Here is a 21,730-nt window from a genome sequence, read left to right as displayed (position 1 = left end):
AACAGTTCGCGCATGCGCACTGTCAGTAAGAAAAAGGGAGCGAAGCGCGCACATTTAGCTTAAAAAAGGAGAAAACAATTGGCGTTTTTGATTTAATTGTGTTGCTTTAACGCGATGTACGGACTAAAATTAACACCCGGAGGACGGAGAAAACCCGCGGGTGTACCCGATAAGGTGGACATGTCACTAGGTGAGGTCTTCGACATGTTGTTAGCTTTAAATAGAAACCCTGGCAGCTACTATCAGGTTTCTGTCAGCCATTTGTGTTCGGCCTCTGAAATCCTCGTTTTTAATTCTCAACAGATGACATCATTCGGTTGAATAAAAAAGAGCAGAAGACAAAGAAGAAAGGAGCTGCCACGTACCGACGACCAGCCTTGAAGAAAGGTCGTCCAACTGAAGGGAAAAGAGTTTGGTCCAGCAGTGGTGGTCCAGTTTTAAAGGGTAACACAAAAGGTAATAATAGGTGTGTGTAAAATGTTAGAACTATACGATTCACTTGAAACCAGTATCATTAGACATGTCTTATAAAAAAAGATTTTAGTGATACATATATATATATATATATATATATATATATATATATATATATATATATATATATATATATATATATATATATATATATATATATATATACACACACACATATATATGTTAGGCTGACCATAGTCTGAAATCCCAAAAAGAGGACACATATATGCGTGCCAAGGCCGGGACTAGGTGAACATTTACCAATGATACTCGAACTTGCTTTATAAATAATATATTTATTTAAATAAAGCACTTTTTCTCCTCTGTTGACAGCAGTGTTGGCGCTAGGAATTTTCAAAATGGGGTCCCAGGGACCCCATCAAGTCATAAAAATGGGGTCCCACCAGGGCCGGCCCGTGGCATAGGCCGTATAGGCAAATGCTAAGGGCGCCGTCCATCAGGGGGCGCCATGCCTGTGCAACAAATGTTGGAGAAAAAAAAGTTGGTACTATTACTTCTAAATACAAAAAATAATCCCACGTTAATTAAAATGCAAAGTAAAGCCTATTTAATAGAAATATTATTTGTTACAACATTACGCCTCCCCTCCATCCCCCCGCACGGTGCGCCCCCTCCCTTCCCGTATCATGACTCTTTTTGGACGTCACCACATCAAAAAATCAACACAAGATGTCAAAACGGCCAAAACTGTCAGGTGCCCAGGGAAAAAAAAAAATAGAAAAGAAAAGGAGGAGAAACGAGAAAAAGACAGAGGTAGCAGGTATAGGTAATGTTAGCCTACATGAAATTATTTGTCTTTTCCAGAATGTGATAGTAACCTGGCTTTTTAGCATTAAGCTAATATTACATCATTCGGCAATTGCTAATCAATAAATAGCTAGTTCTGTTTTAACGTCGGGTTTTTATTGTGGAAGGGGCTGAATTGTTATGGAAAATAATAATGTAACGTTAGGTAATTACTAGGGGTGTGGGAAAAATATCGATTCGAATTAGAATCGCGATTCTCACGTTGTGCGATTCAGAATCGGTTTTTAAAATTTTTTATTTATTTATTTATTTAAAAAAAAAAAAAAAAAATCAATCCAACAAAACAATACACAGCAATACCATAACAATGCAATCCAATTCCAAAACCAAACCCGACCCAGCAACACTCAGAACTGCAATAAACAGAGCAATTGAGAGGAGACACAAACACGACACAGAACAAACCAAAAGTAGTGAAACAAAAATGAATATTATCAACAACAGTATCAATATTAGTTACAATTTCAACAGAGCAGTGATTAAAAATCCCTCATTGACATTATCATTAGACATTTAGTTTATGAGATGCGATGCAAGTGTAAGCCACTGTGACACTATTGTTCATTTTTTGTAATTGTTTTTTTTATTAATGTTTGTAATGATAATATCAATGAGGGATTTTTAATCACTGCTATGTTGAAATTGTTACTAATATTGATCCTGTTGTTGATAATATTCATTTTTGTCTCACTAAGTTTAGATTGTTCCGTGTCATGTTTGTGTGTCCTCAATTGCTCTGTTTATTGCTATTCTGAATGTTGCTGGGTCGGGTTTTGTTTTGAAATGGTATTGCATTATTATATTATTGTTGTGTATTGTTTTCATCCAAAAAAAAAATAAAAATAAAAATAAATCGTTTTTGAATCGAGAATTGTGTTGAATTGAAAAAAAAATAGATTCTGAATCGAATCGTGACCCCAAGAATCGATTTTGAATCGAATCGTGGGACACCCAAAGATTCACAGCCCTAGTAATTACAGTACTCCCACCTTACATTCCTCAGGGACATTTGTATGAAATCTTTTAAGCAGGTGTTTTTTGTTTACATTGTTATTGTGTTCTGGTTAGCTAATGTTTGCCCTGCAGGTAATAGCCACTTTTCCACCCCTTTATATATTAGGTATAGTTGTAAACCTAGTTGTTAAAGTGCACATCATTAATGTTAATTAAGCAATATCACATGAGAGGGAATGCTGTTTTTTAATTTGAGCACTGCTGTGATTCGGTTAAAGATAATCATAACATAACATTCTCATATAATATGTTAATTTGCTTTCTTTAAGTAAAAAAAAAGGTCAAAGACAAAGCTATTCGGTTTCTTGTGAGTATATACACTTCTCTGCCGATGTGGGGGGGCGCCACCTAAAATCTTGCCTAGGGCGCCAGATTGGTTAGGGCCAGGCCTGGGTCCCACAGTAAATTTTTGGGTTCACACTTTTTTGTAAGCGTTTTGAAAACAAATGACAGATGTATGCATTATCCTGTTATATCTCACATTCTATGTTGTGTTTTGGGAAAAGGTTGTCATAAACATTACTTAATTCATTAAAAACAATAAAACAAAAGAAAACAAATGTGTATACATATGTAAATGTATTCAGTTATAAACATTCATTCACTTTCTTCTGTCCTTCATGGATCTGAACTTTACCGCTGCAGGTAGTTTTTTCTATGTTTTTATTGAATACGTTGTAGGTGTATTTATTTCAGTATAAAAGTGTAAAAAGTGTTTTGCTTGAGTCATGAAATTATGATAATGGTGTGCCAGGGCCTACATACATTTTATATTGATTGCTTAAATCTCTGGAGTCTACCTCAACTTCAGATCCATCCCTCATTTCAAAATGTTTTAGTTTTTTTTATGTTGTTTTTGTTTGTTTGTTTGTTTTCCGCCCTTTTTTGTCAAACAAAACTATGTTTTTTTATGGCAAACACACAAAATATGCAAAATCTTCCACCAAAAATAGTTTTCAAAGTGGAATATTTGATGTGAAGTAATCGGAACCTTTGATAGGTTGATAGAGCAATGACCGTTTGAAAGAAAGAAAAAAAAACAGCTTTGTTTTATTAGTCATCATTGCAACTGTTTTCTAAATTACATTTCACCTGTAAGCTTTTTTATTTCACTTTTGTTATGTATATGTTTATTTTAATAGTAATTTTAGAATGTGCCGTGGGCCTTTAAAACATTAGCTTTGTGGCGAGAGTACTTGTCCAGTCCTAAAATGTAGATATTTAATATTTGTCCTTCATCAGTATTAGTGTATAGTGGTGAAAACCACGCCAACGCAGTTGAACCCAAAAAACAGCGGTCATGATGGCGTGATCAAGTGTGAAACACTAAGTGACCACTGCGGCGATCCAGTCAGCAGCAAATAGACACATACCTGATGATAATAATAATAATGCCTTCTAACGTTCAATGATGTCTTTGTCAAAACCTTCTCCTAACTGGTATTTAACGCAACAGGTGGCGTGTTCAGACGAGGAGCGCCCAAACTCAGGAATGGTAGACTACAGGTCATTCAGGGTGTACGGCGCGGTCAAGGGGTCATCACTGGGCTCGCAGCACGAAAGACGGCAGCCTTCTTCAGACCAACCCGTCAGGTGACTTCCTGCACACACTTTTCAAAATTAATGCGAAATCTGGTGTGTTGAATACAATGATTAAAGGCCTACTGAAAGCCACTACTACCGACCACGCAGTCTGATAGTTTATATATCAATGATGAAATCTTAACATTGCAACACATGCCAATACGGCCGGGTTAACTTATAAAGTGCAATTTTAAATTTCCCGCGAAACTTCCGGTTGAAAACGTCTATGCATGATGACGTATGCGCGTGACGTCAATCGTTGAAACGGAAGTATTCCGACACATTGTATCCAATACAAAAAGCTTGGTTTTCATCGCAAAATTCCACAGTATTCTGGACATCTAGGTTGGTGAATCTTTTGCAATTTGTTTAATGAACAATGAAGACTGCAAAAAGAAAGTTGTAGGTGGGATCGGTGTATTAGCGGCTGGCTGCAGCAACACAACCAGGAGGACTTTGACTTGGATAGCAGACGCGCTATCCGACGCTAGCCGTCGACCGCATTGATGATCGGGTAAAGTCCTTCGTCGCTCCGTCGATCGCTGGAACGCAGGTGAGCACGGGTGTTGATGAGCAGATGAGAGCTAGCTGGCGTAGGTGGATAGCTAATGTTTTTAGCATAGCTCTGTGAGGTCCCGTTGCTAAGTTAGTTTCAATGGCGTTGTTAGCAACAGCATTGTTAAGCTTCGCCAGGCTGGAAAGCATTAACCGTGTAGTTACAGGTCCATGGTTTAATAGTATTGTTGATCTTTTGTCTATCCTTCCCGTCAGGGGTTTATTTCTTTTGTTTCTATCTGCAGTTAAGCCCGATGCTATCACGTTAGCTCCGTAGCTAAAGTGCTTCGCCGATGTATTGTCGTGGAGATAAAAGTCACTGTGAATGTCCATTTCGCGTTCTCGACTCTCATTTTCAAGAGGATATAGTATCCGAGGTGGTTTGAAATACAAATCCGTGATCCACAACAGAAAAAGGAGAGAGTGTGGAATCCAATGAGCCAGCTTGTACCTAAGTTACGGTCAGAGCGAAAAAAGATGCGTCCTGCACTGCACTCTAGTCCTTCACTCTCACGATCCTCATCCACGAATCCTGGCTCAAATTAATGGGGTAATCGTCGCTTACTCGGTCCGAATCGCTCTCGCTGCTGGTGTAAACAATGGGGAAACGTGAGGAGCCCTTCAACCTGCGACGTCACGCTACTTCCGGTACAGGCAAGGCTTTTTTTATCAGCGACCAAAAGTTGCGAACTTTATCGTCGATGTTCTCTACTAAATCCTTTCAGCAAAAATATGGCAATATCGCGAAATGATCAAGTATGACACATAGAATGGATCTGCTATCCCTGTTTAAATAAAAAATAATAATTTCAGTAGGCCTTTAACCAAGTTGATACCCCTGGCCGTATTTGTAGGTTTTCGTCATTATACCTTTTGTGTCCTGCAGAAAACAAAGCAGAAACCACCGCCTGTCGTCCAACGCTTACAGCTGCCGTACAGGAAGCAGCTCTACAGGCAGCAGGAACCACAGAGGATACAAAGTAGGATAGCAGTCAAAAGGCCATTTCAACTGCGACGACGGTGAGGCAACTTTCTGTACACGTAACAGTAATCGCATTCAACAAATCAACTAAAATGTGTTGTGCACCTTTTTTTTACGCAGTCCTCTCCCTCCTGTGCATCAGACGCAGAAAGAGGCTCGCCAGACCACATTTCTTCATAATAGAGGACTGAAGGTGATGGACGCATGTACCACATTTTTTATATATAAGCTGCACCCACCAAATTCTAGAAGGAAAACATGTTTCCCATGTATTAACTAGAGATGTCCGATAATATCGGACTCCCGATAATATCGGCCGATAAATGCTTTAAAATGTGATATCGGAAATTATCGGTATCGGTTTCAAAAAGTAAAATGTATGACTTTTTAAAACGCCGCTGTACGGAGTGGTACACGGACATAGAGAGAAGTACAGAGCAGTTGCGTCTCCCAGTCATACTTGCCAACCCTCCCGATTTTCCCGGGAGACTCCCGAATTTCAGTGCCCCTCCCGAAAATCTCCCGGGGCAACCATTCTCCGGAATTTCACCCAATTTCCACCCAGACAACAATATTGGAGGCGTGCCTTAAAGGCACTGCCTTTGCGTGCCGGCCCAATCTCATAAGATCTACGGCTTTTCACACACACAAGTGAATGCAAGGCATACTTGGTCAACAGCCATACAGGTCACACTGAGGGTAGCCGTATAAACAACTTTAACACTGTTACAAATATGCGCCACACTGTGAACCCACACCAAACAAGAATGACAAACACATTTCGGGAGAACATCCGCACTGTAACACAACATAAACACAACAGAACAAATACCCAGAACCCCTTGCAGCACTAACTCTTCCGGGACGCTACAATATACACCCCCCGTTACCCCCAAACCCCGCCCACCTCAACCCCGCCACTTTGTGACTTCAATAATAAATATGGCAGTGCCATGTTGGCAATTTTTTCCATAACTGGAGTTGAAGTTGTTCTCTTATTTCGGAAAATCTTGTTTTTGATTGATTGATTGAAACTTGTATTAGTAGATTGCACAGTACAGTACATATTCCGTACAATTGACCACTAAATGGTAACACCCGAATACGTTTTTTAACTTGTTTAAGTCGGGGTCCACGTTAATCAATTCATGGTAAAGTTACATTGTTTAATGCATCACAACAAAATTAGGCATAATAATGTGTTAATTCCACGACTGTATATATCGTATCGGTTGATATCGCAATCGGTAATTAAGAGTTGGACAATATCGGATATCGGCAAAAATGCCATTATGGGACATCTCTATTTGTAAATGTTTATTTACATACCTTAATTGTTACCAAACAGTGTAACACGGCAGTAAAACGGCTGATCAAACAAAACAGAAGTCATCGCCATAGACCCACTAGCTGCGGAAGCGAGCTCTCCAATTAGCTAAACAGACTCAATAACTCCACGGTGACATTTTGGTGAAATTACTGAGGAATTTGTGAAACTGAAACAATAAAAAAAGAATGCCATTGTAAGTTAAAACCAACGGAGACACTCGCAAATGTGTTAGCCTATTAGCTACTGCTAATGACGCCAGCTTGATTACGTCACGATTGCACGTACCAAATATGCATGAAAACATCACACATGGGACGGTTTAGTAAGTATTAATTGTTTTAGTTACATTGTAAAACTTACACGTGTTTGTTGGAGGGATGATTGAAGAATCCTTTCGAGCAGAAACGCTATAGATGCTTTAAAGTTAAAGTTAAAGTACCAATGATTGTCACACACACTAGGTGTGGCGAAATTATTCTCTGCATTTGACCCACCACCCTTGATCACCCCCTGGGAGGTGAGGGGAGCAGTGAGCAGCGGCGGTGGCCGCGCCCGGGAATAATTTTTGGTGATTTAACCCCCAATTCCAACCCTTGATGCTGAGTGCCAAGCAGGGAGGTAATGGGTCCCATTTTTATAGTCTTTGGTATGACTCGGCCGGGGTTTGAACTCACAACCTACCGATCTCAGGGCGGACACTCTAACCACTGAGTAGGTAATGTTGTGTCGACCAGCTTTTCCTCCCAGGGAATCTGAGTTACTGGTCAATCCCAAATTCTTTCGATGACATATATGCTGAGTAAGAAGGACCATCAAGACAGAATAGGAATATTATCAAGTTTTACTGAAATTTCATCAGATCAGCTTAACCAATACATTCATATCGGCTACTCTAGTTGATCTGACATTCAAACGGAAGAGCCAACTTCTTGCACATAAAGAAAGCCCCCACCTCTCCCTCTCGCAACACTGATAAGGAAGAAGTGGGGGAGGTATTCACATTCCAGTGGTTAAGACACTAAACAGACCTCTGAAGACAAAGAGAAACTGGTAGAATATACAAAGAAAAAATACTAGCTGCTCCAAACATGGCTATGAATAGAGAAATAACTCTTAAACATATATGCATTCTCCACTGTAATAATATTTCCGGTTCAAGACATTTATCCATGAAAATATGAAAAAGTGGCGTAATATGAAAAGTATTTGTTTAATTCAAAACACAATGGCTGTCAGTGAATAAAAACCCATAAATTATCCGAGCCGTTTTATAAGTTGCAGTGTACAAAGCGTATAAAAAAGTAGCGGCTTTTAGTTGGGGAAAATACGGTATACATTTGGCAATATTCATCGACATGACGCTCTTATTAATACTTTTGCTTTCTTTTTCGCTTCACATTTTAGGTTCAAGCTGTGGTTCACAAGCCAAATCCTCACACACTTCCCATCAGAAGTCGCACGTAAGTGTTTTTTTTTTTTTTCTGGAGACCTTAAAGGAGAACTGCACTATTTTTTTTGCATCATCCACAATCCTTATTTAAGATAAGAATACAAATGGGGTTTTTTTATGCATTATAACTTGTAAATAAACGCTATCAAAAGTCAGCTGACAATGCAGGTAATGGGAGTCGCTCTGTTCCGCTTACCGTATTTTTCGGAGTATAAGTCGCTCCGGAGTATAAGTCGCACCGGCCGAAAATGCATAATAAAGAAGGGAAAAAACATATATAAGTCGCACTGGAGTATAAGTCGCATTTTTTGGGGAAATTTTATTTATTTTCTGCTGCATATTTCACTACTTCCAGCTTGTAATTTGCAGTATATGATTTCCTTTTCGGTGCCATTTTTGTTTAGGCCTTCTCAGTTTTTAAAAGTTACCGCCAATGTTGAAATTATTAATTTTCATAGGTACGGAAGTAGTAGCAGGTAGCATCTTTTTTTTCACAATGCACTTCTGCCATGTCCCGCCCCCGCCAAATTTTTATTGGTTGACGTGTGTGTGTGTGACGATTGCTGATATACGCCTAGTCTCTTACGTGAATGAGATAAATAATATTAATTGATATTTTACGGTAATGTGTTAATAATTTCACACATAAGTCGCTCCAGAGTATAAATCGCACCCTATGAAAAAAACTGCGACTTATAATCCGAAAAATACGTTTTTTTGTTTTCATTGAAGGCCAAGTGTAGAAAAGTCTTAGTACCGTATTTTTCGGACTATAAGTCGCAGTTTTTTTCATAGTTTGGCCGGGGGTGCGGCTTATACTCAGGAGCGACTTATGTGTGAAATTATTAACACATTAGCGTAAAATATCAAATAATATTATTTATCTCATTCACGTAAGAGACTAGACGTATAAGATTTCATGGGATTTAGCGATTAGGAGTGACAGATTGTTTGGTAAACGTATAGCATGTTCTATATGTTATAGTTATTTGAATGACTCTTACCATAATATGTTACGTTAACATACCAGTTGGTTATTTATGCCTCATATAACGTACACTTATTCAGCCTGTTGTTCACTATTCTTTATTTCTTTTAAATTGCCTTTCAAATGTCTATTCTTGGTGTTGGCTTTTATCAAATACATTTCCCCAAAAAATGCGACTTATACTCCAGTGCGACTTGTATATGTTTTTTTCCTTCTTTATTATGCATTTTCGGCCGGTGCGACTTATACTCCGGAGCGACTTATACTCCGAAAAATACGGTATATACATAATGTAATAACAGGCACATTCATAATAACATGTAATATTTGCTAATTTTAAGCATACCGGCGGATTAATTTCACAGACTCATCACAATGTTCACTTTTCCCTTCAACAACAACAACAACACTACATGAGCGACAACAAAGACTACTTCGGGACAAATTAACTTATATTTTTGACCCTGAATTTGAGGATGATCTACAAGTTTTAGAAGCTGTGTACAATAAGCATCATGTAGCAGTATTGCTAAGTGCTAAACAAGAAATACAAACCAGGAAAAAAATAAAACAATCACTTACTGTACAATGTCTACTCTCACTGGGATGTTTATATCTTCCTGTTTAAATAAAGAAGTATTCATAATCCACACAAAGGGTTAAAAAAAAGGTGCGGCGAATAGCATCTCGCCATCATCTGAAAAAAAAGAACCCCGTTTTGCGGCACAAATGCAATTTTATTATCAGAATGTCATACAGGAATATTATTTTTATGTTTTACTTGACTGCATGTGATTTGTTTGCTTAAAATTTGTCACAGTAACATTTTAAGTCCCATACACATGCACCTGTGTTTTTATCCTAATGGAGATGGTAAATCTGCGTTTTTTTTCCACAAGAGTCACACGTTTTGTGTTGCTCAAAACGTTGCTCGGAGTGATAAACGAATAATCCTTATGAGCAGAAAGGCTACGGACGGTTATACTTCCGGTTCGCAACATTTATCCGTGAAAATCATCGGATCCGATCACGGCTGCCTCGGTGCTCTTGTGCGCGCTGTTTTGTTTGTTTTTGTGCGTAAATTGTGTGTCCGCCTGCTCTTACATCCGCGAAGAGCTACTGAACATCAGATCCATCACCCCTACGGACTTGTTACCGGTCATCTTATCGTCAGCTGTGGATTTGGTCCATTATTTGATCAAAAGAGGGAAAACGCGCCGAAGAGGAAAGCGAGCGGGCGCCCTTATCCGTCACCGTAGACGAGGATTACGCACTTCTCTACCTGCCATCTTTCTCTCCAACGTCCGCTCACTTGCCAACAAGATGGACGAGCTAGCGTTGCTGATGAGAAGAAACAAGGTTCACGGAGACGTGGCTGAGTGTCCCGGACAGCGCGGTTCAATTGGAGGACTTTCATCTTCTCCGCGCGGACCGAGATGCGGGGCTCTCCGGGAAAAAAAGAGGCGGTGGAGTCTGCTTCTTCATCAACAGCAACTGGTGTACAGACGTGACTTTAACAAGGGAAATTTGAGCCAGGAATTACCTAAGTATAGGCAGTTTATTAAATGCCCGACCAGAGAGGAGAACACTTTGGATCACTGTTACACCACAATAAGCAAGGCATATCATGCAGTCCCGCACGCTGCTCTCGGACTATCAGATCACGTGATGGTGCACTTAATCCCTTCATACAGACAGAGACTGAAACTGGCTAAACCTGTTATGAGGACCATTAAGTGTTTCACCGCCGAGGCTGTGGAGGAGCTACGTGCACGTTTGGAGACGACAGACTGGGAGGCAATTGGAGCGGCCACGGACAATCTGGACGAGTATACGGACACTGTGACCTCATACATTCAGTTCAATGAGGCATTCCAACGCGCACCAGGACTTGTTATAACAACGACAAGCCCTGGTTCACACCCAGGCTCCGACAGCTGCGCATGAAGAAGGAGGCTGCGTGGAGAAGCGGGGACCGGAGTACCTACAGAGAAGCGAAGTACCACTTCAACAGGGAAGTGGAGAAAGCTAAATCTGTGTACTCTAACCGTCTACAGGAACAGTTCCGCTCCAATGATTCTGCAGCCGTTTGGAGAGGGCTAAGGGCCCTTACGAACTACAAACCCAGTTTCCATATGAGTTGGGAAGTTGTGTTAGATGTAAATATAAACGGAATACAATGATTTGCAAATAATTTTCAACCCATATTCAGTTGAATATGCTACAAAGACAACATATTTGATGTTCAAACTGATAAACATTTTTTTTTTGGCAAATAATCATTAACTTTAGAATTTGATGCCAGCAACACGTGACAAGGAAGTTGGGAAAGGTGGCAATAAATACTGATAAAGTTGAGGAATGCTCATCAAACACTTATTTGGAACATCCCACAGGTGAACAAGCAAATTGGGAACAGGTGGGTGCCATGATTGGGTATAAAAGTAGATTCCATGAAATGCTCAGTCATTCACAAACAAGGATGGGGCGAGGGTCACCACTTTGTCAACAGCGTGACAAAGCGTGAGCAAATTGTTGAACAGTTTAAGAAAAACCTTTCTCAACCAGCTATTGCAAGGAATTTAGGGATTTCACCATCCACGCTCCGTAATATCATCAAAGGGTTCAGAGGATCTGGAGAAATCACTGCACGTAAGCAGCTAAGCCCGTGACCTTCCATCCCTCAGGCTGTACTGCATCAACAAGCGACATCAGTGTGTAAAGGATATCACCACATGGGCTCAGGAACACTTCAGAAACCCACTGTCAGTAACTACAGTTGGTCGCTACATCTGTAAGTGCAAGTTAAAACTCTCCTATGCAAGGCGAAAACCGTTTATCAACAAAGTTATATTTAAAGTACCAATGATTGTCACACACACTAGGTGTGGTGAAATTTGTCCTCTGCATTTGACCCATCCCCTTGATCACCCCCTGGGAGGAGAGGGGAGCAGTGGGCAGCAGCGGTGCCGCGCCCGGGATACATTTTTGGTGATTTAACCCCCAATTCCAACCCTTGATGCTGAGTGCCAAGCAGGGAGGTAATGGGTCCCATTTTTATAGTCTTTGGTATGACTCGGCCGGGGTTGGAAGTCACAACCTACCGATGTCAGGGCGGACACTCTAGCCACTAGGCCAACAACACCCAGAAATGCCGTCGGCTTCGCTGGGCCTGAGCTCATCTAAGATGGACTGATACAAAATGGAAAAGTGTTCTGTGGTCTGACGAGTCCACATTTCAAATTGTTTTTGGAAACTGTGGACGTCGTGTCCTCCGGACCAAAGAGGAAAAGAACCATCCGGATTGTTATAGGCGCAAAGTTGAAAAGCCAGCATCTGTGATGGTATGGGGGTGTATTAGTGCCCAAGACATGGGTAACTTACACATCTGTGAAGGCACCATTAATGCTGAAAGGTACATACAGGTTTTGGAGCAACATATGTTGCCATCCAAGCAACGTTACCATGGACGCCCCTGCTTATTTCAGCAAGACAATGCCAAGCCACGTGTTACATCAACGTGGCTTCATAGTAAAAGAGTACGGGTACTAGACTGGCCTGCCTGTAGTCCAGACTTGTCTCCCATTGAAAATGTGTGGCGCATTATGAAGCCTAAAATAGCACAAGGGAGACCCCCGGACTGTTGAACAACTTAAGCTGTACATCAAGCAAGAATGGGAAAGAATTTCACCTGAGAAGCTTCAAAAATGTGTCTCCTCAGTTCCCAAACGTTTACTGAGTATTGTTAAAAGGAAAGGCCATGTAACACAGTGGTGAACATGCCCTTTCCCAACTACTTTGGCACGTGTTGCAGCCATGAAATTATAAGTTAATTATTATTTGCAAAAAAAAAATAAAGTTTATGAGTTTGAACATCATATATCTTGTCTTTGTAGTGCATTCAATTGAATATGGGTTGAAAAGGATTTGCAAATCATTGTATTCCATTTATATTTACATCTAACACAATTTCCCAACTCATATGGAAACAGGGTTTGTATAAGCCCAAAGCCCCCAGGCCCTGAATGACCGGACTCTCGCTCAGGGCCTCAACATACATTATTGTCGTCATGAACGGCCTTCAGCTCATCAAAGCTCTGCTTCCCCCACAATCACCCTCCCCACCAACGCCAGCACTTCATTAAAGGATTTAAAGGACTCCACGGACATCACAGGACTTTAAAGGCCCTCTCCATCCGAGAGGAGGATGTACGCCGGCAGTTCTTGAAGCTGAATACGCGGAAGGCCCCCGGGCTGGATGGAGTCTCCCCCTCCACTCTCAGACACTGCGCGGATCAGCTGGCTCCTGTCTTCACTGACATTTTTAACACCTCTCTGGAGCTATGCCGCGTGCCGTCCTGCTTTAAGACCTCCACCATTGTCCCTGTCCCCAAGAAAGCACGGATCACAGGACTTAATGACTACAGGCCGGTTGCGCTGCCGTCTGTGGTCATGAAGTCCTTTGAGCGCTTGGTCCTGCCCCACCTCAAGGACATCACCGCCCCCCTCCTGGACCCACTGCAGTTCGCCTACAGAGCCAACAGTTCTGTGGATGATGCAGTGAACCTGGCCCTCCACTTCATCCTGGAGCATCTGGACTCCCCAGGAACCTACGCTAGGATCCTGTTTGTGGACTTCAGCTCTGCCTTCAACACCATCCTCCCTGGACTACTACGAGACAAGCTCTACCAGCTCAGCGTGCCCGACTCCCTCTGCAGTTGGATCAATGACTTCCTGACAGACAGAAGACAGCACGTGCGGCTGGGGAAGATTGTCTTGGACAGTCGAACCACGAACACTGGTACTCCTCAGGGCTGTGTACTTTCCCCCTGGCTCTTCTCCCTGTATACAAACTGCTGCACCTCCAGTCACCAGTCCATAAAGCTGCTCAAGTTTGCGGATGACACTACCCTCATCAATCATCATCAATCAATCAATGTTTATTTATATAGCCCTAAATCACAAGTGTCTCAAAGGGCTGTACAAGCCACAACGACATCCTCGGTACAGAGCCCACATACGGGCAAGGAAAAACTCACCCCAGTGGGACGTCGGTGAATGACTATGAGAAACCTTGGAGAGGACCGCATATGTGGGTAACCCCCCCCCTCTAGGGGAGACCGAAAGCAACGGATGTCGAGTGGGTCTAACATAACATTGTGAAAGTCCAGTCCACAGTGGATCCAACACATCAGCGGGAGTCCAGTCCACAGCGGGGCCAACAGGAAACCATCCCGAGCGGAGACGGGTCAGCAGCGCAGAGATGTCCCCAACCGATGCACAGGCTAGTGGTCCACCCGGGGTCCCGGCTCTGGACAGCCAGCACTTCATCCATGGCCACCGGACCTATGCAACTCCCCCTCGCAAGGGACAGGGGAGAAGAGGAGAGAAGAAAAGAAACGGCAGATCAACTGGTCTAAAAAAGGGGGGGTCTATTTAAAGGCTAGATTATACAAATGAGTTTTAAGATGGGACTTAAATGCTTCTACTGAGGTAGCATCTCTAACTGTTACCGGGAGGGCATTCCAGAGTACTGGAGCCCGAATAGAAAACGCTCTATAGCCCGCAGACTTTTTTTTGGCTCTGGGAATCACTAATAAGCCGGAGTTCTTTGAACGCAGATTTCTTGTCGGGACATATGGTACAATACAATCGGCGAGATAGGCTGGAGCTAAACCGTGTAATATTTTATACGTAAGTAGTAAAACCTTAAAGTCGCATCTTAAGTGCACAGGAAGCCAGTGCAAGTGAGCCAGTATAGGCGTAATATGATCAAACTTTCTTGTTTTTGTCAAAAGCCTTGCAGCCGCATTTTGTACCAACTGTAATCTTTTAATGCTAGACATAGGGAGGCCCGAAAATAATACGTTACAGTAATCGAGACGAGACGTAACGAACGCATGAATAATGATCTCAGCGTCGCTAGTGGACAAGATGGAACGAATTTTAGCGATATTACGGAGATGAAAGAAGGCCGTTTTAGTAACACTCTTAATGTGTGACTCAAACGAGAGAGTTGGGTCGAAGATAATACCCAGATTCTTTACCGAGTCTCCTTGTTTAATTGTTTGGTTGTCAAATGTTAAGGTGGTATTATTAAATAGATGTTGGTGTCTAGCAGGACCGATAATCAGCATTTCCGTTTTCTTAGCGTTGAGTTGCAAAAAGTTAGCGGACATCCATTGTTTAATTTCATTAAGACACGCCTCCAGCTGACTACAGTCCGGCGTGTTGATCAGCTTTAGGGGCATGTAGAGTTGAGTGTCATCAGCATAACAGTGAAAGCTAACACCGTACTTGCGTATGATGTCACCCAGCGGCAGCATGTAAATACTAAAGAGTGCAGGGCCAAGAACCGAACCCTGGGGAACTCCGCACGTTACCTTGACATAGTCCGAGGTCACATTGTTATGGGAGACGCACTGCATCCTGTCAGTAAGATAAGAGTTAAACCAAGACAAGGCTAAGTCTGACATACCAATACGTGTTTTGATACGCTCTAATAAAATATTATGATCGACGGTATCGAAAGCGGCGCTAAGATCAAGAAGCAGCAGCATAGATGACGCATCAGAATCCATCGTTAGCAATAGATCATTAGTCATTTTTGCGAGGGCTGTCTCCGTAGAGTGATTTGCCCTGAAACCGGATTGAAAAGGTTCACAGAGATTGTTAGTCACTAAGTGTTCATTTAGCTGCTGTGCAACAGTTTTTTCGAGAATTTTGGAAATAAACGGAAGGTGGGAGACCGGTCGGTAGTTTACCATGAGGTCAGGATCGAGGTTAGGTCTTTTGAGCAGAGGATGAATAACCGCTTTTTTGAATGCTAGGGGAACAGTGCCGGAGGAAAGTGATAAGTTTATAATATTTAACACTGATGGACCTAATAATACAAACAGTTCCTTGATAAGTTTCCCAGGAAGTGGGTCAAGTAAACATGTTGTTTGTTTTATCCCACTTACACGCTGTAATAATTCCTCTAATGTTATTTCATCAAAAATAGAGAGACTATTTTGGAGGGCAGTGTCCGTCGTATATACAGTCGTATTTGTGTTAATAGAGCCCAGTTGTAGCTGGGATGCTTTGTCTTTAATCTCCTTTCTAATGAGTTCAATTTTCTTATTAAAGAAATTCATAAAATCATCTGCCGAGTGGGTGGAGCTACTGGGAGGAGTCCCTTGTTGGGTTAGCGATGCTACTGTACTAAACAGAAATTTAGGATCGTTTTTGTTGAGGCGGATGAGATTTGAGTAGTATTTAGTTTTAGCTAAGGTAAGCATGCGTTTATAAGTTATTAAACTATCACTCCATGCTTGATGGAAAACCTCAAGTTTAGTCGCGCGCCATTTGCGTTCCAGTTTTCTACATGATAATTTCTGAGCTCTAATTTCTTCTGTAAACCATGGGGTGCGCCTTTTAGGGGCCCTTTTTTGCTTTAGCGGTGCTATACTATCAATAATTTCGCGCAAGGCATCGTCAAAGTTGTTAGTGAGTTTATCAATAGAGCCGACATAATTTGGGAATGGTGCTATTACCGAAGGCAGTAGGTCAGCAAGAGTCATCGTTGTGGCAGCATTAATGTTGCGGCCGCTATAGCAGTTATTATTATTATTAGCTTGTTGACAAAGAGTCAAAACTTCAAATTTTATAAGGTAATGATCGGACATTACTTTAGTATATGGAAGTATCATAACTTTGGAGGTGGTGACACCCCTGACAAGCACTAGATCTATTGTATTACCGTTGCGATGCGTGGGTTCATGTATTATTTGTGTAAGACCACAGCTATCAATTATGGTTTGGAGCGCCACGCACTGAGGGTCCGATGGGGTATTCATATGGATATTAAAGTCCCCCATTATGATTATATTGTCGGCGTGCGTCACTAGATCAGCAACGAACTCTGAGAATTCACTGATAAAGTCCGAATAGGGCCCAGGGGGGCGGTAGATAACAGCCAGGTCGAGAGGTAGCGGTGTGACAGACCTCATAGTAAGCACCTCAAACGATTTATATTTATTATTTAGGTTAGGGGTAAGGTTGAAATTTTCATTGTATATTAGTGCGACACCCCCTCCCCTTTTAAGAGGGCGGGCAACATGCGCATTCGTATAGTTAGGAGGAGATGCCTCATTGAGCGCAAAAAATTCGTCCGGTTTGAGCCAGGTTTCGCTAAGACCAATGACGTTAAGATTGTTGTCTCTAATGACCTCATTAACCAATAACGCCTTGGGAGACAATGATCTTATGTTTAAAAAGCCCATATTATAGGTATTGGGCTGTTTTGACGAGTTTTTGTTAAGATTATCCGTAGTGGCAATATTAACAATGTTGCGTTTATTATGCGTAGTGCACTTTAAATAGTTTCGACCATATCTAGGAATTGATATGACGGGAATTTTCCGATTGTTTGCTTGGTGCTGCAATAGACTGGACATATCATAATTTGCCACCTCAGTAGAATGCATGTCCACCCCTGACACAGACACAACAGAAAAAACATTATGTGAATTGTGTATTATTCTAAGAGAATTGCTATGCGTACATGGATTATCCAGCCTGGCGCTGGCTAGTTCTAGCTTAACTGACTCCTCACCCGGACTAACAGACATTGTAATTGCCTGTGACCGGGCTTGCTCTAGTGTAGTCAGTCAAGTGAGACTTAAATAGTAGTCTATGTTTCTAGACAGGATGATGGCGCCTTCCTGGTTAGGGTGAAGGCCGTCTCTCATCAGCAAGCCTGGTTTGCCCCAGAAAGAGGGCCAGTTATCAATAAACGTTAGACCCTTCTGCCTACAGTAGATAGCCAACCACTTGTTAAGCGAGACTAATCTGCTATATCTCTCATCATTGCCTCTCGCAGGCAGGGGGCCAGAGACAATTACTCGATGCCTGGACATCTTTCTGGCGAGATCACAAGTCCTGGCTATGTTTCTCTTTGTAATCTCTGACTGTCTCATTCTAGTGTCATTGGAGCCAACGTGTACAACTATATTCGCATAATTAGTGGTGCGATTAGCCTGTCGTACGTGTTTACTAGGCCTGTTGCGAGTTAGCTCCCTAAGATTAGCTTCAATGTCAGGTGCTCTGGCCCCGGGGATACACTTTATTGTGGCTGGTTTGCTAAGCTTTATGTTTCGGGTGATGGAGTCCCCTATAACTAAGGTGTGGTGCCCGGTAGACTGGGGTGTAGGACTAGCTAAAGAGCTAAATCTATTATGCGTCTCAACCGGTACACCGTAGCTTGTAGGCCGCTTAGGACTGCTACAAGCTGGGCTAGTTAGCTCGCTACAGCTAACGCTAGCAGATGTGTCCGCAACATCTAAAGTTACGACATTACTCTGCTCTAACTGGCGGACACGGCCCTCTAGCAGAGCCAACCTCTCCGTGAGTATGGTGCAAGACGCGCAGGAAGCCATTACTCACAGTGTTTTCTGTCACCGAGTGAAGTTCCTGCTGTCCTCAGGGAAGTGGTCGCGGTCTGTAGGAGTAGCTTCTTACTGACCGGCGCTGCCTTTCTCCGCGCTAGCTTAGCAGCTAGCTAGCTGAGGAAAGGGTGGTGGGACAGAGATCGGGTGATTTGCAAGTTAAATAGTACCACTAAAAATGTTTGAGAAGTGATAAAGAAAGCTGTAGAACAATTAAAAGCACACAGATAGAGCGCTACTTAGCTTTTTCGCAACAGCGAACAGACGGCGAGCAGTCACGCACGGTGAACCGGAACCGGGCTCATCTCGGATGGCGATGAGACCGCCTACAGGAGAGAGGTGGACCGGCTGGCGTCCTGGTGCAGTCTCAACAACCTGGAGCTGAACGCCCAGAAAACAGTGGAGATGATCATGGACTTCAGGAAAGTCACAGCCCCACCATCCCCCCTCACCCTGATTGACCCTCCCACCCCCGTCTCCATTGTGGACTCCTTCCGTTTCTTGGGCACCACCATCACCCAGGACCTCAAGTGGGAGCTGACCATCAGCTCCCTCATCAAAAAGGCCCAGCAGAGAATGTACTTCCTGCGGCAGCTGAGGAAACTTAAGGTGCCGACCGAGATGCTGGTGCAGTTTTACTCAGCCATCATTGAGTCCATCCTGACCTCCTCCATCACAGTGTGGTTCCCCGGCGCCACAGTCCAGGATAAGCATCGACTGCAGCGCATTGTACGTGCTGCTGAGAAGGTGATTGGCTGCAAACTCCCATCCTTCCAGGACCTGTTCTCCTCCAGGACCAGGAGGCGTGTAGGTTGGATCACAGCTGACTCTTCTCACCCTAGACACAAACTATTCTCCCCTCTCCCCTCAGGCAGGAGACTACGGTCCATCCAGACCCACACCTCCCGCCACCTAAACAGTTTTTTCTCCTCGGCCATCAGGCACATGAACAATAACAAGATCTGATAGCTCAGTTACAGCTCTTTTTATGATGTTATATGTGTTTTATGTTGCACGATTGCACCAAGAAAAATTCCTAGTTTGTGAACCCGTTCTCAAACAATGGCAATAAAAACTATTCTGATTCTGATTCTGATTCTGAAAAGGTGTGCGGACTCGTCCAAAAGATGGCGCCATTGCGCAAACAATAACTCAGCTTATAAAAATGATTAGTTGAATTCAAAACACTACGGTTGTTAACGAAGAAAACTCCATAAATGAGCTGCACCGTTTAATAAACCGCAGCCTTCAAAGCGTAGGAAAAAAAGTAATGACTTGTAGTCCGGAAAACATCCATCCATCCATCCATCTTCTTCCGCTTATCCGAGGTCGGGTCGCGGGGGCAGCAACTAAGCAGGGAAGCCCAGACTTCCCTCGCCCCAGCCACTTCGTCCAGCTCTTCCCGGGGGGTCCCGAGGCGTTCCCAGGCCAGCCGGGAGACATAGTCTTCCCATTGTGTCCTGGGTCTTCCCCGTGGTCTCCTACCGGTCGGACTTGCCCTAAACACCTCCCTAGGGAGGCGTTCGGGTGGCATCCTGACCAGATGCCCGAGCCACCTCATCTGGCTCCTCTCGATGTGGAGGAGCAGCGGCTTTACTTTGAGCTCCCCCCGGATGGCAGAGCTTCTCACCCTATCTCTAAGGGAGAGCCCCGCCACCCAGCGGAGGAAACTCATTTCGGACGCTTGTACCCGTGATCTTGTTCTTTCAGTCATAACCCAAAGCTCATGACCATAGGTGAGGATGGGAACGTAGATCGACTGGTAAATTGACAGCTTTGTCTTCCGGCTCAGCTCCTTCTTCACCACAACGGATCATTACAGCGTCCGCATTACTGAAGACGCCGCACCGATCCGCCTCTCGATCTCACAATCCACTCTTCCCTCACTCGTGAACAAGAATCCGAGGTACTTCAACTCCTCCACTCGGGGCAGGGTCTCCTCCCCAACCCGGAGATGGCACTCCACCCTTTTCTGGGCGAGAACCATGGACTCGGACTTGGAGGTGCTGATTCTCATCCCAGTCGCTTCATACTCTGCTGCAAACTGATCCAGTGAGAGCTGAAGATCCTGGCCAGATGAAGCCACATCATCTGCAAAAAGCAGAGACCTAATCCTGCAGCCACCAAACCGGATCCCCTCAACGCCCTGACAGCGCCTAGAAATTCTGTCCATAAAAGTTATGAACAGAATCGGTGACAAAGGGCAGCCTTGGCGGAGTCCAACCCTCACTGGAAACGTGTCCGACTTACTGCCGGCAATGCGGACCAAGCTCTGACACTGATCATACAGGGAGCGGACCGCCACAATCAGACAGTCCGATACCCCATACTCTCTGAGCACTCCCCACAGGACTTCCCGAGGGACACGGTCGAATGCCTTCTCCAAGTCCACAAAGCACATGTAGACTGGTAACATGTAGTCCGGAAAACATTTGTCAAAAATATTTATCAATAAAACACTCTTGTTAATACTTGTGCTTTGTTTGCTTCACATGTATTTTTCCACAAGTGTCACATGTTTTGTGTTTGTCCACTAGATGGCGCGCATCAGCAAGCAACAATGGAATGCTAACTGTATCAATAGACAACCCCACCGCCATGACTCAGCCCGAGTAAGAGTAACCACACGTCACAGTTCACACACAGAAGGGCTTAGGCCTGGGTTCCTCTCCGCAGGCCCCCTTCCGCTTGGACTCTGCACCCGCCGACCGCCGGGTCGATTCCCGCCGACCTGAAAACGGACGTAAAGAAGACGCCCAAAGGAATCCCTCTCCAGTTCGACATCAACAGCGTCGGCAAACCGGTAAGAGTTTTGCCGCCAGCAAATGTCACGTGAGCCGACGTGTCACCCCCTCCTTTTGTCCTTCTCCAAGCAGACGTCGATAACGCTGAATGAGAGATTCCGCATCCTAAAAGACCGGCGCACAGTCGCAGCACAAAGGAGTAAAGGCGGCAGATTTGTTGTGGTCAATTAGCCACAAAGACCGCCTGTTGACATGCTGAACTGTTACAACTGACGACAACATGCTTAGAAATTCAATGTTCAATGTTGTCATTTATTTTTTGCTAGCATTAAAATCTGTTACCGTTAATTCCA

At 43.3% G+C, this 21,730-nt stretch overlaps 2 protein-coding genes across 3 annotated transcripts in view; one reads left to right on the top strand and one right to left on the bottom strand.

The window, feature by feature from the left end:
• Window positions 1-445, bottom strand: part of cpdp (CPD photolyase) — a 57,048-nt gene extending 56,603 nt beyond the window's left edge. The window contains exon 1 of the mRNA XM_062069580.1: window positions 366-445. The gene's annotated coding sequence lies outside the window, so the exon portion shown is untranslated. The remainder of the gene's footprint in view (window positions 1-365) is intronic.
• On the top strand, window positions 1-21,730 carry LOC133664726 (UAP56-interacting factor-like). 2 transcript variants are annotated; one of them, XM_062069582.1, is made up of 9 exons: window positions 1-190; window positions 304-456; window positions 3,773-3,909; window positions 5,342-5,475; window positions 5,558-5,630; window positions 8,172-8,227; window positions 21,171-21,245; window positions 21,310-21,436; window positions 21,507-21,730. In XM_062069582.1, the coding sequence occupies exons 1-9, from the start codon at window positions 115-117 to the stop codon at window positions 21,606-21,608; spliced, it is 933 nt and encodes a 310-aa protein (XP_061925566.1). In that variant the 5' UTR covers window positions 1-114; the 3' UTR covers window positions 21,609-21,730. The 2 variants fall into 2 exon arrangements, with proteins under 2 accessions (XP_061925566.1, XP_061925567.1); XM_062069583.1 differs by having other exon boundaries at window positions 2-190; window positions 21,510-21,730.

Source organism: Entelurus aequoreus, linkage group LG14 (assembly GCF_033978785.1).
Source record: "Entelurus aequoreus isolate RoL-2023_Sb linkage group LG14, RoL_Eaeq_v1.1, whole genome shotgun sequence".
NCBI classification, from domain to species: Eukaryota; Metazoa; Chordata; class Actinopteri; order Syngnathiformes; family Syngnathidae; genus Entelurus; species Entelurus aequoreus.
This window is presented reverse-complemented; position numbering and strand designations above follow the sequence as displayed.

Coding starts and splice junctions, on each gene's coding strand:
- LOC133664726 (XM_062069582.1), top strand. CDS start 115: ATGTACGGACTAAAATTAACACCCGGAGGACGGAGAAAACCCGCGGGT. Junction 3,910..5,341: donor TCTTCAGACCAACCCGTCAG/GTGACTTCCTGC, acceptor TGTGTCCTGCAG/AAAACAAAGCAGAAACCACC. Junction 5,476..5,557: donor CCATTTCAACTGCGACGACG/GTGAGGCAACTT, acceptor TTTTTTACGCAG/TCCTCTCCCTCCTGTGCATC.